The sequence below is a fragment of the Nothoprocta perdicaria genome, unplaced genomic scaffold, assembly GCF_003342845.1.
Source record: "Nothoprocta perdicaria isolate Ctin4 unplaced genomic scaffold, notPer1 scaffold_16, whole genome shotgun sequence".
Classification (NCBI taxonomy): domain Eukaryota; kingdom Metazoa; phylum Chordata; class Aves; order Tinamiformes; family Tinamidae; genus Nothoprocta; species Nothoprocta perdicaria.
This window is the reverse complement of record NW_020454760.1, coordinates 821,175-846,555: the sequence shown is the minus strand read 5'-3', so window position 1 is coordinate 846,555 and position 25,381 is coordinate 821,175. Positions and strand designations below refer to the sequence as shown.

At 38.2% G+C, this 25,381-nt stretch overlaps 2 protein-coding genes across 2 annotated transcripts; both read left to right on the top strand.

Annotated features, from left to right (window-relative positions):
* Positions 1–11: 11 nt before the first annotated feature.
* On the top strand, positions 12–14,818 carry DENND6A (DENN domain containing 6A). The gene is made up of 20 exons (XM_026035395.1): positions 12–129; positions 1,519–1,557; positions 1,675–1,717; positions 3,865–3,977; positions 4,997–5,077; positions 5,658–5,763; positions 6,331–6,410; positions 7,261–7,323; positions 7,878–7,933; positions 8,263–8,385; positions 8,530–8,625; positions 9,402–9,496; positions 9,671–9,736; positions 9,864–9,928; positions 10,240–10,329; positions 10,801–10,854; positions 10,938–11,047; positions 11,582–11,684; positions 12,776–12,850; positions 13,415–14,818. Exons 7-20 carry the CDS (start codon positions 6,393–6,395, stop codon positions 13,544–13,546), a joined length of 1,146 nt encoding a protein of 381 aa, XP_025891180.1. The 5' UTR covers positions 12–129; positions 1,519–1,557; positions 1,675–1,717; positions 3,865–3,977; positions 4,997–5,077; positions 5,658–5,763; positions 6,331–6,392; the 3' UTR covers positions 13,547–14,818.
* Positions 14,819–16,763: 1,945 nt separating this feature from the next.
* Positions 16,764–24,828, top strand: ARF4 (ADP ribosylation factor 4). The gene is made up of 6 exons (XM_026035381.1): positions 16,764–16,882; positions 21,674–21,754; positions 22,203–22,312; positions 22,818–22,889; positions 23,428–23,553; positions 24,092–24,828. Exons 1-6 carry the CDS (start codon positions 16,816–16,818, stop codon positions 24,176–24,178), a joined length of 543 nt encoding a protein of 180 aa, XP_025891166.1. The 5' UTR covers positions 16,764–16,815; the 3' UTR covers positions 24,179–24,828.
* Positions 24,829–25,381: the final 553 nt, after the last annotated feature.

Here is a 25,381-nt window from a genome sequence, read left to right as displayed (position 1 = left end):
GGTGGGGACGCGGCGGCGGCGGCAGCGCCCGAGCGGCGCCTCTCGCTCCTGCCCTGGGACCGCTTCTCGGCCTGGCTGCACTGCGTGTGCGTGGTGGGCTTCGACCTGGAGCTGGGCCAGGCCGTGGAGGTACGCGCGGCGGCGGGCGCAATCGCGCGCTTCCTCTGGGGCGGCGGCAAGTGCGAAATCCCGGCGCGCGGGGCCGCCCGTCCCGCCGGCCGCCCGTCCCGCCTGCCCGTCCCGCCGGCCGCCGCCGAGGGGGCGGCCGTAGCGCGGCCCGCAGCGCCCCGCAGCGCCCCGGAGAGCTGCCCTGCTCCCTCCCTCCGCCCTTTTCTTTCTTATTCTCCATCTTTCTTATCACTAATAGCATACATTCATGGAAGGCTGGCAAACAATGCTAGTTAGGTGCTGCAAAAATTAAAATACATAATTGATATACAGAGTTGCTGCAAGAGAAATGCAAGCAMGTAGCTAGCGCAGCATCCTGGCTTTCTAAGCTGTAGTTGCATCATGTTATAAGGTGGTGTTAAGAGCCGAGGCAAGAGTTATCTTTATGATCTGTGACAAGCAGATGATGTTCCCCAAGGGTGAAGGCAGCACAGCCKCTGTCTTGTTGCAGGCAACTCTTAGGGTGATAACAGCCCCATTAATCTCTGCTGTGTGCAAATGAGGCAGTTGAGGATTAGAAGATGAGGAAGTTGCTAAGCAAGCAGTTTTGTCTCACTTTCAAATTCCTTTCCTGGAAGAAAAAGTTGTGTCTTTGACAGAAAGAAGGTCCTCTTTCACTAACAGTTTGAAGTTTCTATTCACAGAATAAAGTTGGGCTTCATAGCAGTGGGTCTGCTACAGCACTGCAAGCTGTGAATAGCTTTCAGAATAGCTAGCCTGTTAGGCTGTTAATTTAGGGGCTTTCTGGCCCAGCAGCTTAAATTTATTGGAGGAAGGAAATAAAAGTGTGCAAAGGACCATTTAATTGTGAGGGTGAGCTCTGGGAGACAAGGGAGCAATAGAATTATGGTCTCCTGCAGTTCTCTGCTCCTAGTGGCTGCCAGGACAGGATAGAACACAGGATGGAACACATCACAGGACAGAACTGAGTTGTTGCTGCTTTTACTCATCACCCTCTGACTTGTGGAAAGACATAGAGGCACTAGTGAACAAACAGCTTTCTTTAATACCTGCCACTGCATCTCCTAAGTATTAGTTTAAGCAAAGAAGTATAATTTTCCTCTCCTTTATACAGCAGTTGCACAAAAACCTTAATTTATCTAACTTGTGGTATGTATCTGTGCTGTCTCTTCCATTCCAGAATATCTTGCAATGATAGGTGACTATCTTGGGCTAGAAAAGCATGTACAAAGTAAGAACAGGCATAAGGCTTTAAGAGCTTACCATTGAAAAATAAGCTAAGAATAGATAAATATGTGAGGCCATTATCCTTAAAATATTTCAAGGAGAAATTTATGGCTTAATTTATCCAATTGTCAAATAAAATACTACCTTTTTCTTTTCCTGTAGGTTATATATCCCCCACATTCAAAACTCACAGATAAAGAGGTAAGTCATGGTTGCTGTATAAAAAATCAAACAAAAAAACCCATTTGTTTCTCAGTTCTTTTTTGAAATATAATGCTGTCCTTTTTTCTTTTCTTTTCTCTTTTCTCCATCCTTTAGAAGACCAATATTTGCTATTTGTCTTTTCCCGATTCCAATTCAGGTAAGTGCTTCCTTTGCTCTGTGGACAAAGGTTTGAATCTGTTGTTGGGTTATGCTGTGTAAAACAGGGTTTACCTGTATATGTCTRTGTTATTAGTTTGAGATTTATGCAAATATCATTATGTAATAATATTACAGTATAGAATAGGTTAAATATAAAATTGCAATTATGTGCATTGCAGTAAGAGCTGAGGACTGTTTTGTATAAGTGGAATATCAGGAACGTGAATATTTAAGACCTTCCAGACGACATGCTTGCAGATGTTTCAGAATACCTTGTAAACAAAGAAAAAAAATCTTTTAACATCTCTCTTGAACAAAACAATACTATCATTGTAGGCAAAAGTATAGACACAGATTTTAAAGGATTTAATAAAGCTGATGCAAAGGATGAGAGACTCTTTTAAAATTTAGAAAATAGGTAAAAATTTGCGAGAGTGAAACTGACTTTTCATTCTAAATGCTTTGAATTTAAAAGTCCTGAAGGGAAAAGCCTTGGTTATCTTAAACCTTCTTCTCTTCTCTTTGCTTCTGTTGCTGTGTGTAGTTTTGCTTGCTGAATTCTTCTTTCATCTAAACTTTTTGTGTTCTGCTGCTGGAGGAGTTGGAGGCACGTGGCTGTTGACTTAGACCACCTGTAGGAAGAGGTGGCAGAAGTGCAGATGGCTGCCTTTCATGTTCTATGTCCTTAATGTGTCCAAACATGTAGTAACAAACTTGTCCCTATAGCTGCTCTTTGTTTCTGTTGCTCTGCAGCATGATGGTTCTTAAAGAGGTTGATGGAGAAGTTTCTGTTTAATATATGTACATGAGCTGTGATGGAAGTGACTTGAATGGGCATGAGATCACGACRCTCACTGTGTTTTTTAATCTAAGTGTCTTAATACAATTATAGTTAGTACTTTTGCTTTGGATGGATAGTTGAGGAAAGAAGAGCCATTTACCTYTTCAGATCCTCCATACAGGAAGAGCCGCCAATTCGGAACGGTGTCACTGTACGTTAATAACCAAGGGAAGCTTACTTCTAGGTCATCTCCATATAAGGCAAACTAGGCAAATACCAAAAGTTAAATGAAGGGAAATAACTACATAAACTTGGAGAAAATGTTTTATTATTGGCATAGAAGTCATATCATTTCTGTAGCTGTTGACATGAAGGTTTGCACTGCAGATGTGTATTTTGGATACTGTTCAGCAAGGTAAATTGGCAGTGCTCAGGATCTTGTCTTTCAGTCGATTGCCTTCATGTTAACTCCACTGCCTTTGAGAAGGGTGGGCTGCTGCTTTTAAAGGAGGTCTGCTGGGATCGTGATGTGCCTGCATGTTCTCTCCATTCTACTCGTCTCCCTCACTGCATAGCATGTGAATAGCACATAGCACAGTCTATTTAGCTTATACTTATGTCATCTTTTTGAACTTCAGTAGTTGTTTTGTGGGGTTTTTTTTATTTGTTTTGGTCCTGCAGCTTGGTGGTTTTTTGTTTGTTTGTTTTCCCTAAACAGCAAACAACACTTTTAATGGTGAGAAAATAGCCATGAGGATATCAGGGATACAAGTCCTGATATAGCRGTTATATATTCCACTGGGGAAAGTTCCTGTGACATCTGATTCAAAAATTTGCCGTAATTTGTTTTCAGACTGCAAGTAGTCAGTATATTTAGCTAAACTTTCCCGTAGGAAATTAATTTGAATAGGATTGAAGGGAGGCTTCACTCCTTCAGTGTTACTGAAAAGTCTGTCCTCTCCTGAAGCTCTCTGGATGACACTTTGCCTTAATAGCAAATGCATTACTTAAATATGGGATTGATATTTATTTACAACGCATTGTTACAGTATGACCGATCTATTAAATTTCACCTCTTTGGTGTCAAAAAAGCCAAATGAAGTTATTCAGCCACAAATGACRTGTGGTGAAGACGAAAACTGTACAGCCAGAGCAATAAAATGCAGAATAATATTGGGAGGACAGCTACTAGCAGAGATGTTAGGGACAGTGTAAGTCCTTGCAGCTAATAAATTTCTTGTGAGGTAGAGATTTTTTTTTTTTTTTTTGCTCTAAAGAGGTATATTTATTGTTATCACTTAAAAAAATGAGAATAAAACATTCCAAATACTGTTGTTTGTTGTTTATATCTTCCCCTTATATAGGTTGTCTTGGGGACACACAGTTTTGTTTTAGATTTCGACGGTCTTCTGGAAGAAAAGTCTCATTGTGTTGTTTTCTGGACCAATTGGATAGAGATCTACCGGTTTACTTAAAGGTTGGGAATGAGAAACAATGGAGTTCATCTTGTCTGGGTGATAATAATGGATAGATGTTCATGCTTAGGTAGAAGCTCAAAAACTCAAATAGGATGCACTGAAAGGCAAAGCTTTTTCTTTTTGTAGCATGTCATTATGATAATATTTAATAATGTGTCCTGATAATTATCCTCTAAATAGTCATTATTTATTTTGCACTGGAAGGAATTACATTGGTGACCACCCCTATTTTATTACTGACTAGAAACATGCTGAACACCATTTAAGGATGGTTACTGGAGGTCTGAAGTGCTTTATAACTTTTTATAAAAAGACCTAAGTTTTCCTAAGTCTTCCTAGCAATTGTCCTAGCAATTCCTCTCTGTCTCTCCTTTTCACTTTTTAAAGATGGAGGAGTTACTGAAGAGAGGTAATGGTTAAAAAGTTGTTCTGAGCAGAAAGTTGTCTCTAGAAACTGTGCTAGTGGGAGTGTCACTCGGATTCAATTTAGATTTGTTATTATGGCAAATAGTTGATTTCCTGTTTGTAGGAAGAATGAAGCTGATGTTTTAGCTTTGAAATGTGAGAGAATGCATCTTTAATATCCTGGCTTTTTTATGAGCTATTTTATGCATAGAAAGACTAGATTTTCTCTTTATTCAAAAGCCASAGCTGTTTAAGGTGTGAGGGTTTTTGTTTGTCTTTTGTTTTTTAACTCTTAAAATCTTTTCGGAGTGACTTTGCAAAATTACCTGTTGATGTATTTCTTGGGGAAATCTAGTATTGCTTCCATAGTTTCAAGAGAATATAGATGAAAGAATAGCCAAGACAAAGCACACTCATTTCCTCACACTGTTGCTTTTTCTTCAAAGGAATTATAAAAGTTTTAATGCCAATAAAAAGGGTAGTCCTTATGGTTTATTACGTTCAATCACCTTCAGGGCTTGTAAGGAAGTAAGTTTGTTCATGCTCAAAAAGAAAGATGACATCAGGTTGTTGTATTGAATTCCCTCTTTTCTTTTTCTTCTTTTTTTTCCAGAAGGATCCAGCTTACTACTATGGCTATGTGTATTTCAGACAAGTTAGAGACAAATCATTAAAAAGAGGCTATTTCCAGAAGGTAATTTAAATTAACTTAGCAACATATTAATTTCACAGCTGTTTGAGTGGCTTTGGAAAGAAGAGTATGAGTAGCTTGATCTCTTAGCCATTTTGTGGCTACTGTTATGAATGATTTAAATGAGGCTTATGTAGCACTGGATGGAAAGTGGAAAAGAAAAACATATAGCAATTACTGTGTTCTTACAGTACACATTGTTTACTAAGTCTGCATGTAGCCAAGGAAGAATTTGTTTAGTTTGTCTCCCAGAAGAATAGTCTCTAATGTGTAGTTTATAGTTATCTTTTGCAGATATGGCTGTTACTGTGACTTATAGTAAACCGATCACACTTTATATCAATAGTACATTCCAGATGCACTCTCAGAAGAAAACATTGTTTTGTCTTAAAGCAATTAGTTTGGAACTCCTGGGAACTGATTGTTTGCAGTTGCCTGATGTTAAATGTGTGGTTGACTTGTTTGTGTGGAAAATTCACTTGATACTGTATGAGGATTACTACTAGAACTGGAAGTTCTCCTGAGGAAGGAGGTTAAGTTAAAACAGTGTTCTTACACGGGGTTTTCTTACTGTTTGTTCCAGTCCTTGGTTCTCGTCAGCAAGCTACCATACATCCACTTTTTTCGCACTGTACTTAAGCAAATAGCACCAGAATATTTTGAAAAGAGTGAAGCTTTCCTGGAAGCAGGTAGTGTCACTGCTAAATTTATGGACGTGCTCTTCAAGTACCGTGTGTGTGGTGGTTTTTTGTTTGTTTGTTTTGGGGTTTTTTTTTGAGAAACAATAGTGTCCCATTCCAGCTTGCATGCCTGTCTTCATTCAGCTCAAACTTTAGTGAACTGACGTGTGTTTTGGATGATTTTCCTGAGTATGTGCGTTTCAGTTCAACATATATCTTAGATAAGTGTGCACTTACATTGTGTGTGCTTTCTTCAAAGTTTCTTGAGATGTACTTGCATGGTTTCCCTTACAGCATGTTTCTTAAACTGATTGTGAATGTGGTTGCTACCAAGAATGGAAGACAAGCTGGTACCAGTTTCTTGACATGAATAATTTATAACGTGCTATTTCATTAGAATTATTGTAAATGTCAAAAATGCAGTAAAACTTCAGAGTGTGAATTGAACAAGAGATAAGTAGAAAGGTTGTGAAATATCAGCATTAATTTAAGATAGTATACAAAGTTGACTACAATGTCATGAGTTATAGCATGTGTAAAATAGCTATACAATCTTTTTTTAAATTTTCCTGTAAGTTTGCAGTGACRTTGATCGTTGGCCACCTCCAGTTCCAGGGGAAATACTGCATTTGCCCATTATGGGTGTTGTAATGAAGGTACATAATCTTGTGCTTTTTAAAGTTTAACTTTATGTCCACTGTTTATGTACTTGGCGTTTTCTGCCTTAAATGTCTCGTTCTTCAGAAGAGAAATAGACAAACTTACTCTGAGGCTAGGGAAGGTTCTAATTAGGTTTCTTGCTATATTTATTGTTAAACTAGACTAATAAAAATACTAATATGTAGTTTATGAAGACAGAAGAAATATCTCAATGCAACTCATAATTAACTCCTACAAGATTAACAAAAAAAAAAAAAAAAAGGCCTGTTTTGGCCTACATGCCTGAGAATAATTTCATGGCTGTTGCTAACCTTCAGTAACAGTGTAATATGTCTGAAKAAAGCTATTGAAGTTGTTTCTAGTGTGTGGTGAAGAACTGTTGTCGTTAAATGGTGGCTCAGAACTGGGCTTCAAGGAGTGATAAGATCTTCATATGGAATGAAGTGCACTTATTGCATTTAGAGACTGCAGTTGCAAGCAAATTCATAGCAGGTCCTTTCAAGCTTATGGCTAAGGGGAGTGTATATTGTCAGGGGAGGAAAGGAAAGTTTCTGAAGCTCTTCTGTAAGGAAAAAAATCTTAATGCAGCATTGTTCTGGATGTTGGGTGATGACAGTGACTGGCAGATGTTTGGGAATTGCCTACATTCATCCATTAGCAATTATTTATAGATATTACAGCCTTTAGTTCTGTGCCTGTTGTCATGAGAATGTTCTATAAAGTAAGTGAAGAATCACTTGGTACCAATTTTTTTTTTTTTTAAATATTATATCTTGTCCATATTTTACGTCTCTGCTGGATTAGATACAAGGAAAATTTTTGTTTGCTTCTTTGTTTCTTCCACAGTTGCGGATTCCAACATACCGTGACAAGCCTGGAACAACCCAAGTAGTACAGAATATGCACCAGGTAGAGATCTTGCTATTGTATACACCGCCGGAAATAGCTGCCTTCACACACTTAAAAGCTTTTTTTTCAGAAAAGATTGGGGCAAGTCTTCATATACTTTGTAGTAATGAAATACACAGTCTTTAAAACTGTAAAGTAGAAGAGTCTAGGAATGGATTCCTTCCAGAACAGGTTTTTTAACCCAGTTACGTCAGATACCTTAAGACAGGACGTTGATCCTCCGACTTGTGGAGGAGGATGATGGACTAATGAAATCACTTAACTCCAAACATCCTTTCTGTGAGTGAAATTACAGTAAATGGTAGTTTTTTTGGAGGACAGTATTTAAAAGATTTACTGAACTTAGAAGCTGCATACAAAACAAGTCTGTGCCTTCAGACTGAAAGGCATATGCCCATAAATGGGAGAGAAATTTTGCTTTTAGGCAAATAGTTACTTGTGTAGTAGTATGTATTTAGGGTATGTATGATCCTATGTGTGTAAGCATTTAAGAGAAACTGTTTTAATACTTGCATAATATGGCGACTGAAAACTAGCATTATAATATCTTTCAGACAGATGCACAAATCTCTGTGGCCTTACCTACTGTTCATGAAGTAGACCTGTTCAGGTACGATTTGAGACAGATTTATCCCTAGTTGCGAGTTCCCACAAGTCCAAGATGAATGAGAGTTCTGTAACAAAAATCTCTTAGTTGGAAAGCTAGGTTTATCAATTTTGTTTGTAATGTTCTTTTCCTGTCATGCTGTCTAAAAACACACATATTGCAGGTTGAAACTGCAGTTTTTTTATGTATTCCTTTTTGCAGTAATAATTTTTGGTTTGTARTCACTTTTGCATGTTACTTGAAACATCCTTTTATGCAGTTCTGTGGCTTAATTAAAAACCTTTATCTTCTAGTTCTTTGAAGTATATTAACTTATTTGGATTTGGTTTTAGGTGTTTCTGTCCAGTGTTCTTTCACATTCAGATGCTCTGGGAGCTCGTCTTGTTAGGAGAACCACTTGTTGTGATGGCACCATCGCCATCTGAATCTTCAGAAACTGTGCTAGCACTTGTTAGGTAAATACAATGGAGCTTCCAAAGTAATAACTGAACGAGTCATTGCAGCTTGTAGCTGGGTGCAACTTGAGTTAATCTAAATCTAACAGATTTAAAATTGTAGGCTTCTGTATTCTTTCATGACTTTTTTTTTTCACTCTGCAGTTGCATTTCACCTTTAAAGTACTGCAGTGATTTCAGGCCATACTTTACCATACATGACAGTGAATTCAAAGAATATACAACTCGAACACAAGCCCCGTAAGTAAATCAGATTTCATTGTGAAGTTGGTGCTTAGAATTATAAAGAAGGCTTATCTTATGGAATACAATAATTAGCTATTTTAAATACTCTAATAACCAGGATAGGGAAAATATGAAACAACATTATCTTAAAAATAAGTTGCTCTTAGCTGAAGAGGTTCCTTTGGTGTAAAGTAAGTAAAATTGGAAATATGAAAGCAGGGTGTGGGAGTGTTTGTGTGGTTTTTTTTTTTTTTTTTTTTTTTTCTTTTAATGTTCAGCAAGGCTTCACCTTTGCAATATTTGGTCTGAAATGACAAGGTACAAAATAATAATCAATTTGTATACCTGAATTACTGGATCAAGTGACTTGTTTTCATACAACTGTTTTTAAATTAATCTGGGTGATGTTCTAGTGAAGACTATCACTTAAAAAGCATCTCAATTTGTTTAAAAGTGCTTTAAATACTTGAGAAATTAGAGTATTTCTGAGTAACATGAATCTCATCTTCCACAAAATTATATTTGTGAAGTTGCTTTAAGAAAGTACTTCTCTCCTTTTCTTATCATAATTTTGTTAATCATACTGTTATGATGTTTCTTCATTAGATGAATTATTGAAGATGAGCTTGATTTGGGATTGGATTCCAAAGTTATCAATTCTGTTTTTAACAAAATTCCTCTGATATCTGAACAGACACTGATTGTTAGGCACATTTGAGAAGCATGTGTAATGTAACTATGAAGACAGAGTTCTTGTTGTAATATGTGAACTATTGTGTTTATATTTCTAGACCGTCTGTTATTTTAGGGGTGACAAACCCTTTTTTTGCTAAAACACTCCAGCACTGGCCCCACATTATTCGAATTGGAGATATTAAACTACCAGGTAAGAAAGAAATTCTGCTGCAGTACTGTGTTTAAAAATATACTGTAATGTCACTTGCTGTCTCAGAGTTCAGTAGCAGGGTAGCTCTATCTTACAGTATTTATAGTATTAATATTATAGTATTTATTTTAGGAGTGATGATTTACAGTAAGATGGCTTTAAATGTTTTGGCAGGTGAAGTTCCAAAGCAGGTGAAAGTGAAGAAACTCAAGAAYCTAAAAACTTTGGACTCAAAACCTGGTAATAAGTTGCTCTGGAGTTCAAGCATTCTTTTTTTTTTTTTTTTTCAAAATTAAAAAGAACATACTACTCCATTTTTCCTTTGATAGTAAACTCCTTTTCCTTTTTCTCTCCTATTTCTTTTTAGGGGTTTATACATCTTATAAGACATACTTAAACAAAGATGAAGAAATCATAAAGCAGTTACAAAAGGTAATACTTTATATTAATAGAAATTTGGTATATTGACATACGCTACTGTTTTCATTTAGGAATGAGGTATGGCCACATACTTAAAGTGATGGAAACTAATTCTCTCTTTCTCTCATTTTAACTTATACATAAGTATGTCTTTAGAAACTTCTCATTTTTTTATTTGAATTTGACATTAAAATTCATGTGAAAAAAAAGAAAACCAGCTAAATAGTGAATATCTGTACTCAAGAACTTGCTGCAACTGTTTTGCTTTAATGGTTGGGGGTGACAGTATGATAACAGACTTGTATTGTGATCCTTTTTTAAAGGGTGTACAGCAGAAACGTCCSTCAGAAGCTCAGAGTGTGATTCTTCGGCGTTATTTTTTGGAATTGACAGAAAGTTTCATTATTCCATTAGTAAGTTTTAACCCATGATGGTTTTTAATATGATATGGGATAGATTTGRTGGTGATTTACGTTTTTCTGTTTTAGACTTAATTCTATTGGATCATATTTGAGCTAGACAAATTTAATAGTAAGGTCTGTATTAGCTTTACTAAAATGCTGTAAACTTACCCTTTTGTAATTGCAACACTTAACATGAAAATACAGAATATAGTAGCCTGATGTCTGTTATGAAACACAGCAGGCTTTGATCTCAAAATGAAACATTTCTCTGTATATTTTGTTGTACTGCATTTTCGGGTGTTCACTTGTGATATACTGCATAGCATTTGTGCAAAGAAAAATGCATATGTACTTTTTTTAATCATCAGAGTAAGAAGCAAATCTCTAATGCTTCCTCAGTATTTGAAATTCACATCCTTTTCCTTAATGTTTCTTAAGGGCTGGTCATATAAACAAGCTTTCTTTTTTTCTTTTTTCCAGGAACGTTACGTGGCAAGTTTAATGCCTCTGCAAAAATGTATATCACCATGGAAGGTAAGGATATATAATTGCAATGAGCTGGAAATGGTCACTTAAAATTATGTTATATAAATCATATAATTCATCTTTTTCTGTAGAGTCCACCACCACTGAGACAGTTTAGCCAAGAGGATTTCATGAAGACACTGGAGAAAGCAGGACCACAGCTCACTTCGGGGTTAAAAGGGGATTGGATAGGACTTTACAGGTTAATTCTTTCTTCAACATAAGAAATAAACTTGTATTTAAATGAAGGCAAATAGATAATATGACTTCTTGAGCAATTTGGTCTCCATTGATTTGAAGGTGTGTTCTTGCTTTTAGAATATGTGATTTGATGAGAATTGCTAGTCCTTAACAGAATTCTAATATCCTCCTAAATGGATATACCAGTAGATTAGTGGGGTTTTTGTGTGTTATTTTTCCCTCTTTTTTTCTTTTTTGGGGGAGGAGGAGGAGTTGTGTGTTTAACCTAGTCCAAACACGATTCCTCTTTGCAATTCCTCTTTGCAATCAAACACAAAGATATTTGCTCCATGTTTTTCCCATCTTTATCTGGATTAAAAGAAGCACCTCTTCTATTCTGCTTTGAAATAGAATATGTATCTGAAAGAATAGAAAAATTGTTCCAATACCTTCTTCAACCTCCAAAACAATTTCTTAGTAATTGAGTCAATGGCACAGAAAACGGTGTGCTATCATAGTGTGTTCAAAATATCATTTTGTTTTTGTGTTTTATCAGGCATTTTTTGAAATCACCAAACTTTGATGGTTGGTTTAGGAGCCGGCAGAAAGAAATGACACAGAAGTTGGAGGCCCTTCATTTGGAAGCACTCTGCAATGAGGTTGGTAACTATGCTACTTACATTAAAATTTCCGTCAATGTCACATTGCTGTTATTTACGTTGTTTGTGCCAATTAAGGTGCTGATGACTTGGTCAGTTCTGATAGTGTTAATTATGAACTATTTAGCCAATTATAGACTAGAATTAACATAGCAAAAGAAAACAATAAYGAAATACAGTTAATTTTTTATAATAACTGACACCATCTGTAAAATACCTCCTTCAGTCCATTTTTACTTATACATGTTTTGACATGGAGTGTTTTTTTTCTCCCCAAACTTTTTTTTTTATCTCCTACTTGATATTGTTACCTCAATAAGCTTCCTTGTGTGGTATTTCATGTAATTAATTCTATATCATTACTAAAAAGTATTTTATTTTCTTTGTAGGTATAAATTCATTGAGTGCCATAGAAAAGGAACAACTAACAAGATATTGATAATATCTAAAACTGAACTAGAACTGACTCATTAATTAGAAACAGAGAAGTGAAATCTGTTATTGATATTTAACTTAGGATCATTTATGAGTTATTTTGTTATCAGCTGTATTCTGTTGGCTGTGCTGATACCACCTCAGCTACTTATTTGAGTAAGAAGAGAATGGCTGAAATAGAAATATCACAAGAGGGAAACAGATGGTAGGATGAAATATAGGAATAGAGAGAATAACAAMAAATAATCAACGGCATAGCTTAAAATGTGGAAAGTGGACTGATTACTGATTATTAAAAAATTAAAACCTACTGATTTTTATCACTTGCCTTACAGTTCCCAAACAGTACATTGTAGCAGCCAAAATATATGGCAGAAATACAGCAGCCCTCAGTTTGTAGGGTAACAGTTACGTTGGCTGTATCACATAGAATTTATTCAACTATATTTGTCACTAACTTATTACCAAGAAATGGATGAATGTATTACTACTCCTATTGGTTTGATTCTTTTGATTCAGGACTTGGATCTTTTTGTACAAAAGCCAGTATTTTTAGTATAAGGAAAAAGACATGAATTCTTAACATTAGATGTAAGCAACTACTGCTACTTCTGAAAACTGTATGATTTGACATAGATATTTCAATATTTTATTAGAACTTGGTTTTCTGGAGTCAGAAGCATACTGAGGTAGAAACAGTGGATCTTGTCTTAAAGCTGAAGAATAAACTGGTAAGGAACTGATTTGAAATTTGCTGAAATTCACTTAACTAGATAAAAGTATTAAATAGTTGTATTATAGGTACTTTGGAGGAAAATATGCTTTCAGATCTAGGTAGCTCAAGGTATTGGTCATCTAGGTTACTAAAGGAAAATAGGTTAATTAAGCCATGACTGAAGAGTTAGTCAGGAGTGATTACCTTTGATTATGTTAATGATCTCCTTATCTTTTTGTATACCCAAAACTTGACAATATTAGCTAGCTAGGTCAGAAGCCAACTATTTTCATCATTTTGTTTTGTTAAAGCCAGTTGAAACTTGGTAACTCATCTGAGAACAAGATGGAATCACCAGAGAAGCAGAAAAACAAGCATACTTATTATTAAGTCTCTCTAAATTAGTGTTATCTCATGCTGGTGTGTAGATATTGAGAAAAGATCTCAACCTGCTGTTCAAATTCCTACTTGGTGAGCAAACAAGGAAATCCTTCTCTGRATTCACTAATAGGTTCTTTTTGTTTGTATTAAAATAGGTTTGCATTTTCAGTTGAAAACGTGTCTTATTGTACTTTTGCAGTTGCAGGCTGGCAGAGACCATCTTCCTGTGAAAACTGATACACTGAAAAAGCTGCAAAGGCACATTGATGATATTATACTAGCACTTCCAGATGATTTGCAGGACATTTTGCTCAAAACTGGCACAACATGATTTCTATGAGACTTTCTTTTTTTCTTTTTCCCTTTGGTGCAGAAAACAAAAGGCAAAATGAGCTTCCCAGAAAACAGTGATATATAAGGTTTGGAACACGGTTCTAAATAGTACATTAACACTATAGATGGGCTATATTGATGATGTAGTTGATTATACTGTTTTGACGTTTCTCTTAATACCAATGCAACTAAAAAAWTCCTCTACTTAATTGTGTTTGAAATAAGTGCTCTTAAAGAAAAATCTGTGGGCATATGAAAATATAGCATAGCGTAGGACCACAGTGCAGTGCTGGCATTGCAGAATGTTTTCTAACTGGTGCTGCTATACCCATCATGGTAACTCAGGGGTATGCAATACAGATCCTATACTGTCATGTTGACAGATTATCCAGTTGCTTTTAAATATTTGGGTTCCTTTTTTGTTTGTTTTTAATGCTTTCAGCTGGTGATAAGTCCAACAGGCATATCCTGTGACTTGGTCAGAATACATAATATTTGAGGTATTCTACTGGTAAATGATTACTTTCAAAAGTATTTCAATAGAGGCATTTTCACAGAAACAAGCGAAAAGACTGGTTGTTAAATTGCTTTTCTCTCTCTTACCCTCTTTYCAATGAACATATTACTGTAATATCTTTAAGGAAGAGAAGACAACTGACAGGTATTTCATGAACAGAAGTCTCTTCCATTCAATATGAGATAATTAYGGTGCTCTTATTCACAGGCCTTAAGCATAAATTAATGATATTCAAATTGGTGGTTTTAAACTGCTGACATTAAAGGATTTTAAAGGGATTACTAGTGTAAATGTAACAACATAGTGTTACAGCAACATCACAGAAAATAAACACAGTAAGTTTAAAAATGAATCATTTCAGATGTTACCTGATAGAACATCTGTTTCAGTTGGAGACTGTAGCATATCTGACTTCAAAGTTTTTTTTTTTTTTTTTTTCTTATACCAGTATGGTCTCTGATGGGGTAATTGGGCAGGAAGCAGATTCTTGGATCCAACTAGAAGAAAGATGATGAAAAGGTCAAAGTGTGGCAAGATAGGATTGTAGTACAAAGTTATTCTTCAGTATATGCATATAGTACACATGCATAAAGAATAATTTCCTCTTGCATATTAAGCAAGAAGAATGTGACATTTATCTTCGACAAGCTTTGGTATATTAGAATTCAGCTGCTCCACATGCAGTATTCCATGACCCATTTCACACAGAACTAACTTAATGCTATAGTGTACGTACAGTATGCACTCTTACCTGAGAAGTGGATCACAGTTACCAATAAATTCTTACTTAAAGTGCTTGGATAAGTTWTTTTTATTAAAAAAGAAAAAAGCTATGACATAATTCTGCTGCAGGAAATGCTTTTTATGATAATTTTTTCATACCATCTTTCTAAAAATGACTTATTTAGATATAAAGTGTCAACAGTATTTTTATGAAAAATGTGTATTTTAATACTGTTTCAGTTTGTATACAGTTATTCATGAACAAGTGATGTATCTATTAATGTATCTATTGTGCTACTTAAACTACACCACTTTGGCATTAATTTCTAACTTACATTTTTTTTGCACACTCTGAATAGCATTTCTARTTCAGAAATTAATAAGTAGACATTCTTACACTAAATTATCTTAAATATTTAACCTGGAGCGCTGTGTTGTTTCTTTGAACCATGTTAACTGGTAGCAATTATGGTAACCTATTATCACATGACTGCAAATATGTATTTTTGTAAAAAAAAATAAAGCTTTTTCTAAAAAAAAAAAGGAAAAGTTATGTGACTTGGACTGAAGCCATTGATCCAAGCACTTCTGCTGGTTTCTAATGTCTTCTGTGTCTGTACTTCCTTTGCAGTGAGCATAAGCTCAGCAGGGCTACCTCTGCCAGGGTGCAGCAGAGGCGGTTGCTCATAACTGAAGTGGGATCTCCCTCTCCCTGTTGGTTTGCTTGTTGTCTCGGTGTGTTTCAAGCACTTAAGTCTACCTGAGGCTTGAGAGCTAAAGAGCAATGGAAGAACTTCTCCTTTCAAGAACTTTACCTCAGATTTAAATGCAGTGTTTGTATGGGGAAAGGTCCATAACTGAGGAGGAGGAAACACCTGGATACCTAAACCAGCTTCCCCTCAAAGAGCTAGTGCCTGTTTTAAAGAAACACTACAGCTAAAGGACCCCAGCTGGGTTCTCTGATCATGCTTGGCTCTAAGAGGAGAGTAAACTTGAATTTCAGACACATTAAATAACCCAAGTACTACTCGATCATAAACCCATAAGGAGCTGTCCTTGTGCTGCCTATGTGTGCAGGAGGCCGACCCTGCCTCTCCTCTCGCAGGCTCTGAAAGCAGGAGCGGAGGCAGCACCTGCTTCCTTAGCGTTTTTTTTAGTACAGACTTGTCCCCTGTCATGTAAATGGAAGTAGCAGTATTTCTGTGAAGGGTGGAGGGAAAATGCAGTAGCAGAGGATCACAGTGGTGTTTTTTTTTTTTTTTTTTTTTTGGTAAAAAATCAAGATCTGTTTCCCTGAGCCTTGTCCCTCACTGTGTTTCAGAGCTTTTTTCCTACATTTCTGGGTGTGTTGGTGCCTTCCTCGTGGCTGCTGTAGCTGCTGTTGGCACTAGACTAGTGTTTTTACCTTGTCTGCGCAGTTGTGCTCTAGAAATGACGTATTAATCATTCACATAGTGAATTCACATTCACATAGCTGTTGTTGATTTGTTCCCTTTTCCCCTTTCCTCTCTCCGGCTTTTGCGCCCGCCCGCCCGGCTGCTGCCCGGGGCCGCGTCACCTCCCGCCGCCTCAGCGGGGTCGCAGCCGGGGCGTGGCCCCGCTTCCCAGCATGCCGCGCCTCCCGGCATGCCGCGCGCTGCCCGCGGCCGGAAGCGGCGGCCGGGCGCTTCCGACTACATCCCCCGTGATGCACCGCGAGGTGCGGGCGCGGCGTGGCACGCGCAGTGCGCGCGGAGCCCGCTGGGAGCTGTAGTCCGCGCCGCCGTTGGGCGGTTGGGCGGGGGGATGTGGCGARGCGTGACGTGAATTTGTCCGCGTTGGAGCCGGAGCGGCCGTGGCGAGAGTGACGTGGCAGAGAGCGAGCGGGCGAGGCTCCCGGCCGCATATCAGCAGCGCCCGCGCCGCTTCGTCCTCCACTCCGGGTCTGCTGCCGCCGCTACCCGCAGGGCTCCGCGAGCCGCGCCGGGACCGGGCCGCGCTCCCCTCATCTCCTTCCCTCTCCTGTGCCGCCGCCCAGCGCCGCCGCCATGGGCCTCACCATCTCCTCGCTCTTTTCGCGCCTCTTCGGCAAGAAGCAGATGCGCATCCTCATGGGTAAGGGGCGCCGCGGCCCTCGGAGCCGCCGCCGAAGCCCCGTGCGCGGCGCCCGGCCCGGCCTGGCCCGGCCCGCTCTGCTCCCCCCATCTCTCCCTCCCTCCTGGGCGCGACCTGGCGCGGGGGAGGGGGCTACGGACCCCGGGGGGGGGGGGAGGGGAGGGGTGTCTCTTCTTCCCCTCTTCCTCTTTTTCTCTTTCCCCCCCTTTCCCCCCCAGGGCTTGCGGCAAGTGCAGGATGGAGGGGCGGGAAGCAATGGCGGGGGAAGGGGGGAGCGGAGACGCCTGTCCGTCCTCCCCCGGGCCCTCTGCTTCCTCCCTCCTTCCCTTCATACCGGTACCGGGGGTGCGGCTGCTGGGCGGCCAGAGCCCCCCACTTCTTCCCTCCGAGGCMGCAGCGGGGCCTGCGCCGCGCAGCCCTTTCCCCTCGCACCTGCGTTTCTGCCCGTGCGGAACAAAGATGGGGCCGCGGGAGGGGAGCTGCCGGGGAGCAGCGCGGGCCGGGCTGCGGCGCCGCCCCGGGGCCCCGCGCGCCGCGCAGAGGCTCGTGCTGAGCGGCCGGCAGCCGCCCGGCGCCCTGGCGGGGAGCGCGGCCCTGCGAGGGGGCGTCGCGGAGCGGCCGCCCTGCCTGTCCCTTCCCCTCTGCCGTTACCCGCCATTGTCAGCGCTYGATGGGTTTTGCTGCTTGCACATCATGATTTATTCAGTATTAGATCCCACTTATTTTCTTTCGAAGTGAGTTGTGCAATGCTTGGAGTCATTAACCTTTAAGGTGCTCCCTCGAGGACAGTAGTTCAAAAGGTCAGAGTCAGCACCTTGCCTTCCCGTTTTCCCCTTTGGCTTGAGCTCCTCCTGCCCTCTTCCACGCCACCCACACTTACAGTCTCGCAAATCTTACACCCCCAGTTTTTTCTCAAATTCTTTTACCAAAGTAGATGCAGCTTCGTGTCTGGCAGTGGACTGCAATAGTTTGCTGTAATAACTTAAGTGAAATACTCATTTCACGAGAGCCAGTTCTGTGCTGTGTGTATGATCTCAGCTATGAAACTTTGTGGCACACTAGCTCATCCCTACTGCTGCCAGGCTGTGCACTGCAGACACCAAATATGGCACTTAAAAAAAAAAAAAAAAAACAGCGTTTTTAGTGTTTTGCATGCATTCTGTAACGACAAAGTCCTGTATTAAATTCCTGAGTACTTTTGTCTTTAAGACATCTTAGTACACCTATTCATTTTAAAGAAGTTATTTGACTGTCTGCATAGCAGACTCTTCGTAATACTGTAAATGAGTAATAGGTAATCTCTCAAATGAGCTGAATACAGGACAAGATAGTGTCTGCGGTAGTTGTGATTCTCTTACATTCTGTGGATAATGAAAATAAGCAAGTAAGATCAAACAGATTAAAATTGCTTTAGTTCCCTCACTGTTGGGCAGTTAGTTCAAATCCATGTTAGTTATGGGATTATTAAATCAGAATTTCTAATATTTGCTGTATTTACATCACTTTTTGTTTGTTTTCATTTCCTCAATTCAGATTTGAAGGATTTGGTTATATTCAAATATGTGGCGTAATTAAAGTATGAGGCTGCTTCTGTTTTTCTTAGGCAGTGTATTAGGATAAAACATAGATATGTTGTGATGATTGTAACGTTCAGGACTTAAACCAGGGATTTTAGGATCACAGTGTATTGTATTGCAGATCACATCTCTTGTTGCATGGAACATAAGCTGTTTGTGATATTTACATCATAATTACTTGGACAGTTTGAGGGCAAATGTCTGAATGACTGCAAAGGCTGAAAAAAACCCTTTTCTTCAAAGATGATAACTTTCAATATATGATTCGAAAATAAATTATATAGGATAAGGCCTTTAGGTTTCTGCATTTATACTAGTGAAGTAGTTCTACTGGGTAAGATGTCTACAGGGAAATACTTAGAGGATAAAACATTACATTAGTGAGTTGACAGTGAAGATATGGTTAATTATAATGAAACTTGCCTTTGATTATTCTCTTCCATTCCTCTGAAAAACCCAGGTAAAAGAGAACTGATTGAGCTCTTAAGATAGACCTTGTGCTACTGACTTCTAAAGAATTTTGAGTGTTTTCCATGAAAAATGTTAAAAGCATCTGAAAAATAATATGTCGACACCAAACATGAAATGCTGTCTTTGATGGTCTCAAACCATGTTTGTGATAAAAGGACAGTGCGTAATAGTGCACCAATCATAGAATCATAGAATCGTTGAGGTTGGAAGGGACCATCTAGTCCAGCCCCGCTGYGCATRCAGGGTCACCTAGAGCACATGGCACACGATGCATCYAAGCAGGTTTTGAAGAACTCCGGAGAAGGAGATTCCACAGCCTCTCTGGGCAGCCTGTTTCAGGACTCTGTCACCATCACTGTAAGAAATTTTTCCTTAAGTTCCTGTGGAACTTTTGGTGCTTCAGTTTGTAGCCATTTGATCTAGTCCTGTCAGTGACCACCACTGAAAAGAGGCTGGCCCCATCTTCCTCACTCCCTAAAATTCCTGAAATTCTGTTTTTAGAATTAACYTGTATATTTAAATATATGTATGTATTTAAATAAATGTATGTAATTAGTATGTGTTTGCAGAAARGAAAAGATTTTCCATGTATTCGTGAAGGAAGAGAAAAAAAACCCAAACTGTCAATGACCGAGTGAAGTTACGCTGGGCTAATTTAGTGTTAGAGTGGGAAAATTATTGAGTCTTAGCCTTGCTTGTACTTACCTGTAAAACTCTGCACTCAGTTTCTTGCGCTTATAGCGGAACAGTTTTTATTCACTGCTCATCCTTTGGCATGGTACTTTCTTTAGAAGTTATCTAGAGAAACATTCCATGTACTGCAAAGTATGAGTACTACATGTACTACAAAGTGCCAAATTCTCCACTTGAAACTGTATTTGAGCGAGAGATAGTATGTTAGGGATAACTATGTCAAAGTTTGAGAAAAACAGAATTAAGGTAGAAGAAAATCCAAGGAATACAATTCAGTAGTAAATAGGAATTTATTAGTTTCTTTTTAAATTKTAACATGTATTTTGTTTGTAATGTGAGCTTCACATTAGTTAAGTGCTATTTTGTTGTTTCATCCCCCCTGTCCCACTCCCTTCTCTGATTATGGGCAATATCCCTTGTAAACAGCAACACACCACATTCTATACTAAATTCCTGGAAATGTTGATCTGACAGCCACAGTTTGGTCTTGGTGATAATTCCGTTTGAGGAGTAAATTCTATTTATTTATATATATATATATATATATGTTTATATATATATATATTATATACAAACCTGTTGTTTATGTGACATTTTATGCTCTGGTGACCTAGGCAGCTTAATATGCAACAGCAAATAACCAAAGCAGGAAGTTGGTAGTTGTTTGAAGAACCACCTTAGGATTTTCCCTTCAACTTGAGGCAGTCACGTGAATGATGTTCCCAAGTGCAAGTGAATTACARGTTTAGAAGCTTACAGGCTTTGGAACATGACTGGGAAAACTATAAATTAAATACTCTTAAGAAGAGTGAAGGACTTAGAACTGTATTTACTTAACAGTAACTGAAAACATTGTAGGTGTTTTTCTTCTATCTGGAGGAAGAGGATGTTTAGCTCGGTTTAAAGATAAATGGTTGCAAGTGCAAGTCTGCTTTCCACTTTAATCTTAATATTCTGCAATACAACTACTGGTTGTCCCACAGGATGTTGAGAATGTTGCATCTCAATGTTGGAAACTTATTTTAGATTACTTTGGAATTTTAAGATTTGATCAGGTGTTTATCTTGATGGTGCTATCAACTTCTTGGTGATACAGAGGTAAATTGCAGATTTAAATTTAGTGTCCCTTGACAAGTAAATGTTTTTTCTTGAAGACAGCTGACAGAGCAAGTACTGCAAACTCTTGGACTACTAGGAGAAACCTTTCTACTTCCCAGCGGCTCATAAGATAAATGTGATTTGGTACTTTGGAGTTCCTTTTCCTAAAAAGGAAAACTGGGAACTTGAAACAAGATGTATGAATCTACCGACTATTGTTTATTTAGATTTTGTAACATTTGTAATTTGGCTAAAAGTGATTGATTTTTGCACTCTGGTTGTGGTGATTTGCAGAAGTTGCYTTTGCTCTGCTAAAAGCTGCTTTCTCAACTGTGAAATCAGAAGAGAGCTTGTATCCATAACCAGGCCTGCCTTGGTGCAAAGTCCAGCAGCTTAATTAAAACTGMGGATAAGAGTATGTTTAAGCAAAAGCTCTGGGCTTTGTGCTTGCATAGCTAATGTAACAGCTAATAACCCGTCTTCAGACTTCACTGTGGCAGTAACAGGCTCTGGCCCAAGAGCGGGGCAGATAACTGGGGTGGGAACTTCTTAAGTCCAGGCAAATCTCAAGGCAACAGTTTAAATTTCTAGTTTCTCTCATAAATGTACAGTCATATCTTCAAATGATTCTTAGTACCATATGTATCTTCACTACCATAAGTACCCTGGGCTAACTGAAGTTAACTTTTTTTTGTCTGTATCTGCAGGATAACTTTTACATTCACTAAAAATTATTTACGTAGCTAAAGCTATTTTTCTATCATCGCCAACTGTAACCAATCTAACTATCAGTATTTGTTCTACAAATAACTATGTGTTTTTTGATGGACGATTGTGTTTTTTTGGGGTGGTAAAAATAAAATAGTATGTCTTTGAAATTAGCAGGTGGTTTATATTGTGAACTAAACCTTTTTTTTTTTTTTTTTTTTTTCCTCCCCCCTGTTCTTTCTAGTTGGTTTGGATGCTGCTGGTAAGACAACTATACTTTATAAACTGAAACTAGGAGAAATCGTCACCACAATTCCCACTATTGGTAAGATAATCCATTCTGGTCTCTTTGGGTTTGTAAATGTTAAATCTGGATTGCAAAGACAGGCTTCTAGGGCATGGCAATCTGTTGGCTTTCCTGTTAATATAAGAATCCAGACAAAAAGAGCTTTTTCATCTTTTCAGTATATTTTWTAGGATTTTGTACTGCCATAGCCAAGTAACAGTCCTACTTGGAACAAAGATCTGTGTAGCCCAGAATCTGGTGTCTGATGGTRGCCAGTACCGATGTTCAGGAGGAGAGCAAGCTAGTTAGGTAGAGATATGTCCCCTGAACATCTGGTTTTCTATCAGTTTATGCCTGAAGGATACAAGTGTAGGAAGTGCATTATTAAAATACCAGAAGTGAAACTGGGGAACCATCAATGTTTGAGATGACTAMAATTGCCTGATAACCTCGATATCTCTCTAACTACTTGACTATTTTGTCTTAGGCTTCAATGTGGAAACAGTAGAATATAAAAACATCTGCTTCACGGTTTGGGATGTTGGTGGTCAAGACAAAATCAGACCACTTTGGAGGCATTATTTCCAAAACACACAGGTAAGACTTCAGAAAGGAACTGTTTTGTAAGGGCTTGTTCTATTCTGTAGCATATGTATGGAAAGCATACTACCTTCTGTACCTTCCTTCAGAAAGGGCTCTCGCTATCTTCTTGAAGTTCTGAAGGACACTCACCTTTTGTTCTAGGTGGAGCTGCTTTGTTACYGTGATACGATGAATGGGAAGGGATGGGAGACTATTAGCTTATCAAATTTCTTCTGTTTTCTTCAAATTAATGATTCCAACAGTAATATTCATTTTGATTTTTTTCTCTTAAACTCCATTAGTTTTAGAAGCCTAGTTGAATTTTGCAGTTGATGCTCATGATGTAGCTGTTCATAKGGCCATCTTGGATTGCTTTTACAGAGATTTATGTCAAATTTGGTTAAATACGGGGGGAGATGGTTACAGTGTTTCATAAGCATTCTGAGTTTTTTTTTCTTTTTAATGATATTGCATGTTTATAGTTTGCAGTAGTTTCTCAAAACTGCTTATATTCTTGCAGGGCCTCATTTTTGTGGTAGACAGCAATGACAGAGAGAGAATCCAAGAAGCAGCGGAAGTTCTGCAGAAAATGGTAAATATTGGTAACTTCTGAAATAAAATCTTTAGGCTTAATTTGAAGGGATTTGTTTGGGGGTCCATATAAGCATCTGAGGGCTTACATTTTAGTGAGTTTGTTCAGCTTATATTTTACACACCTTGTAATTCAGTGTCACATAATGCTGAAATACAATTAGGACTCCYGAGAGAGCTTCACTTTCAGAGTTAGTAATGCATGAAAGCCTTTCTTTCCCTCACAGAGAGTTAAGAGCATTGTAGCAGATAAAGAAAATATTTTTGGCGGGGGGAAAAACCATTTGGTACCAAAAATGTCAGCAGCAAGATGCCAGTGGATTTAAGCTTCCTAGTGAAAAAAGGTTTCCTTACATGTTCTAGCAGAAATTTGTTTGCGTACTTGTTAATTACAGTAAGTAGTTGCTGATGACTTAAGGAGTAAGAGTGAAAAGGTTTTTAACCCCTTCAATCAGTTTTTTGTGTTTCTTAAGTATTGCAGTTACTTCAACAAGCACTAAACTGAACAAATTTACTAATGTAGCCATTTACTCTGTTAGCTTCAGGAGGATGAGCTGCAAGATGCAGTGCTGCTTCTCTTTGCAAACAAACAAGATCTGCCAAATGCCATGGCAATCAGTGAAATGACAGATAAACTAGGTCTTCAGTCGCTGCGTAACAGAACTGTAAGTGCTAAACTTTCCTGGGTGATGAATTCTTGTTACCTTATCGTAGATTGTAAACATAGTCTCCTTTTAAATTGAAATTTTATTCTTTTTCTGTAAAATGATAAATTATATCCTTAGAAGATGTTTTGAAAGTCTGTAACTTAGGTAATTCCATGCTCATTCTCACAAAAACAAAAAGGGAGGGAAGGAGTTTGGACTAGATACTCTGCAGAGGTCATTTCTAACCTCAGCCATTCTGTGAAGGTAGTTTTCAGCATRTAACTTAAATGCAAGTTATTTCTGAATTTATTTCTCGGCTAATGCTTTGTTTTAGTGTTTGGTGGGCCAGCACTGAGTGTTCAGAAAATCTCCATTCCCTACCTATTTATATAGATTTTTTTCAAAACTCATGAGAAGATCGTATGTTCACTATTGACTCTGGTATAAAACAGTGTTAAAACRTGACATCTGAGTCAATGTGTGTGTGTCACATACTGTGACAACTTTGCATTTGGGGAGTGTAACTTTAATGTTTGTCTGCGTTCTCTGTTAACAGTGGTATGTCCAAGCTACCTGTGCTACGCAAGGAACTGGTCTGTATGAGGGACTTGACTGGCTGTCAAACGAACTCTCAAAACGCTAACTTGAACTGGATGACTCTTTCACCAGGGACATGTTTGATATAAGTGGTCTAGGCTTGTTACGACAAAATTAGTTTGCATCTTGGTTATTACAGTATCTGGAACTGATTTGGGCAGGATATTACAGCGTTTCAACTCATTTTGTTGCCAATTATTGTTTACCGAGCTACATGTTGCAGAGGTAGCAATATGCTTGGGTAAAAATATCTTCTTAACTTGGAAAAAGTGTATCTTCTGATTTTTATCCCCCTGTTAGTCTAAACGCCTGAATAGAGTTATTGTGACATCTTAAATCTGTTTGAAATACTCTTTTGAGCCTGAATAAATTAATGTTTAAAAAAACTTTTCTTTCCTCCGTGCTACTTTTAGTTTACTGATGCCCTATTTCATTCCTCAGACAGTCTGCTGATTTAAAAATGTAGCATTCCATATGTATTTATTTCTCTCCCTTGCCAAAAAGACTTCCTAATACTGCTTGTTCCGATTGAGAAAATGCTCTAAAACACTATTCAGATCTACTGCACTGAGGAACATGTTGTTAATCTTTGGGTTCTRTCAGCCCATCTTGCCTTTGTGTGAATTGGATTTGATGGGTAGAATAGTTCTGTGCTGGTTGCGAAGAGCTCATGTTGAGGTTGTTTTTAATATTCAGCAGATTGTCTTCCTTTATATTGTATCTTTTTTTTTTTTATGTTGCATGTTGCTTTTTGGTATCAGCCTGACTATTTTTGCCCAGTGTATAATAGTTCTGCTGAAGTTTTACTGTTTGTTGGTGAACATATCTTCATAAAGAAATTTTGGAAAATTCAATGGATTAGTTTCTTCATAACCCACTTGGAATTCTTCCTAATAAAATGATAAAATGTATAGTTGTGTGTATGCCCTTCTTGATTCCTGCAATAGTTAAACTTCAAGTTGTCACTTGTTCTTTTTCCATATACTGAGTTTTCTGCAGCCTGAATGTGAACGAGGATGGGAGATGCTAAAGGCGGAAAGTGAAGTTGTTTATAGTGCAGCAGAGTAGATGTCATCAAGGATTATATAATTCTGTAAGCATCTTTCGAAGTTGTAATTCTGAAAATCTCTTTAAGATGTTCAGATATGAAAATAGTAATAGCTACAAAAATGGTAATAAAACAAATGCAATATGCCTTGAAAAGTATGCATGTCTATTTCATAGTTAAATCTACTTTAAAGAAACAACA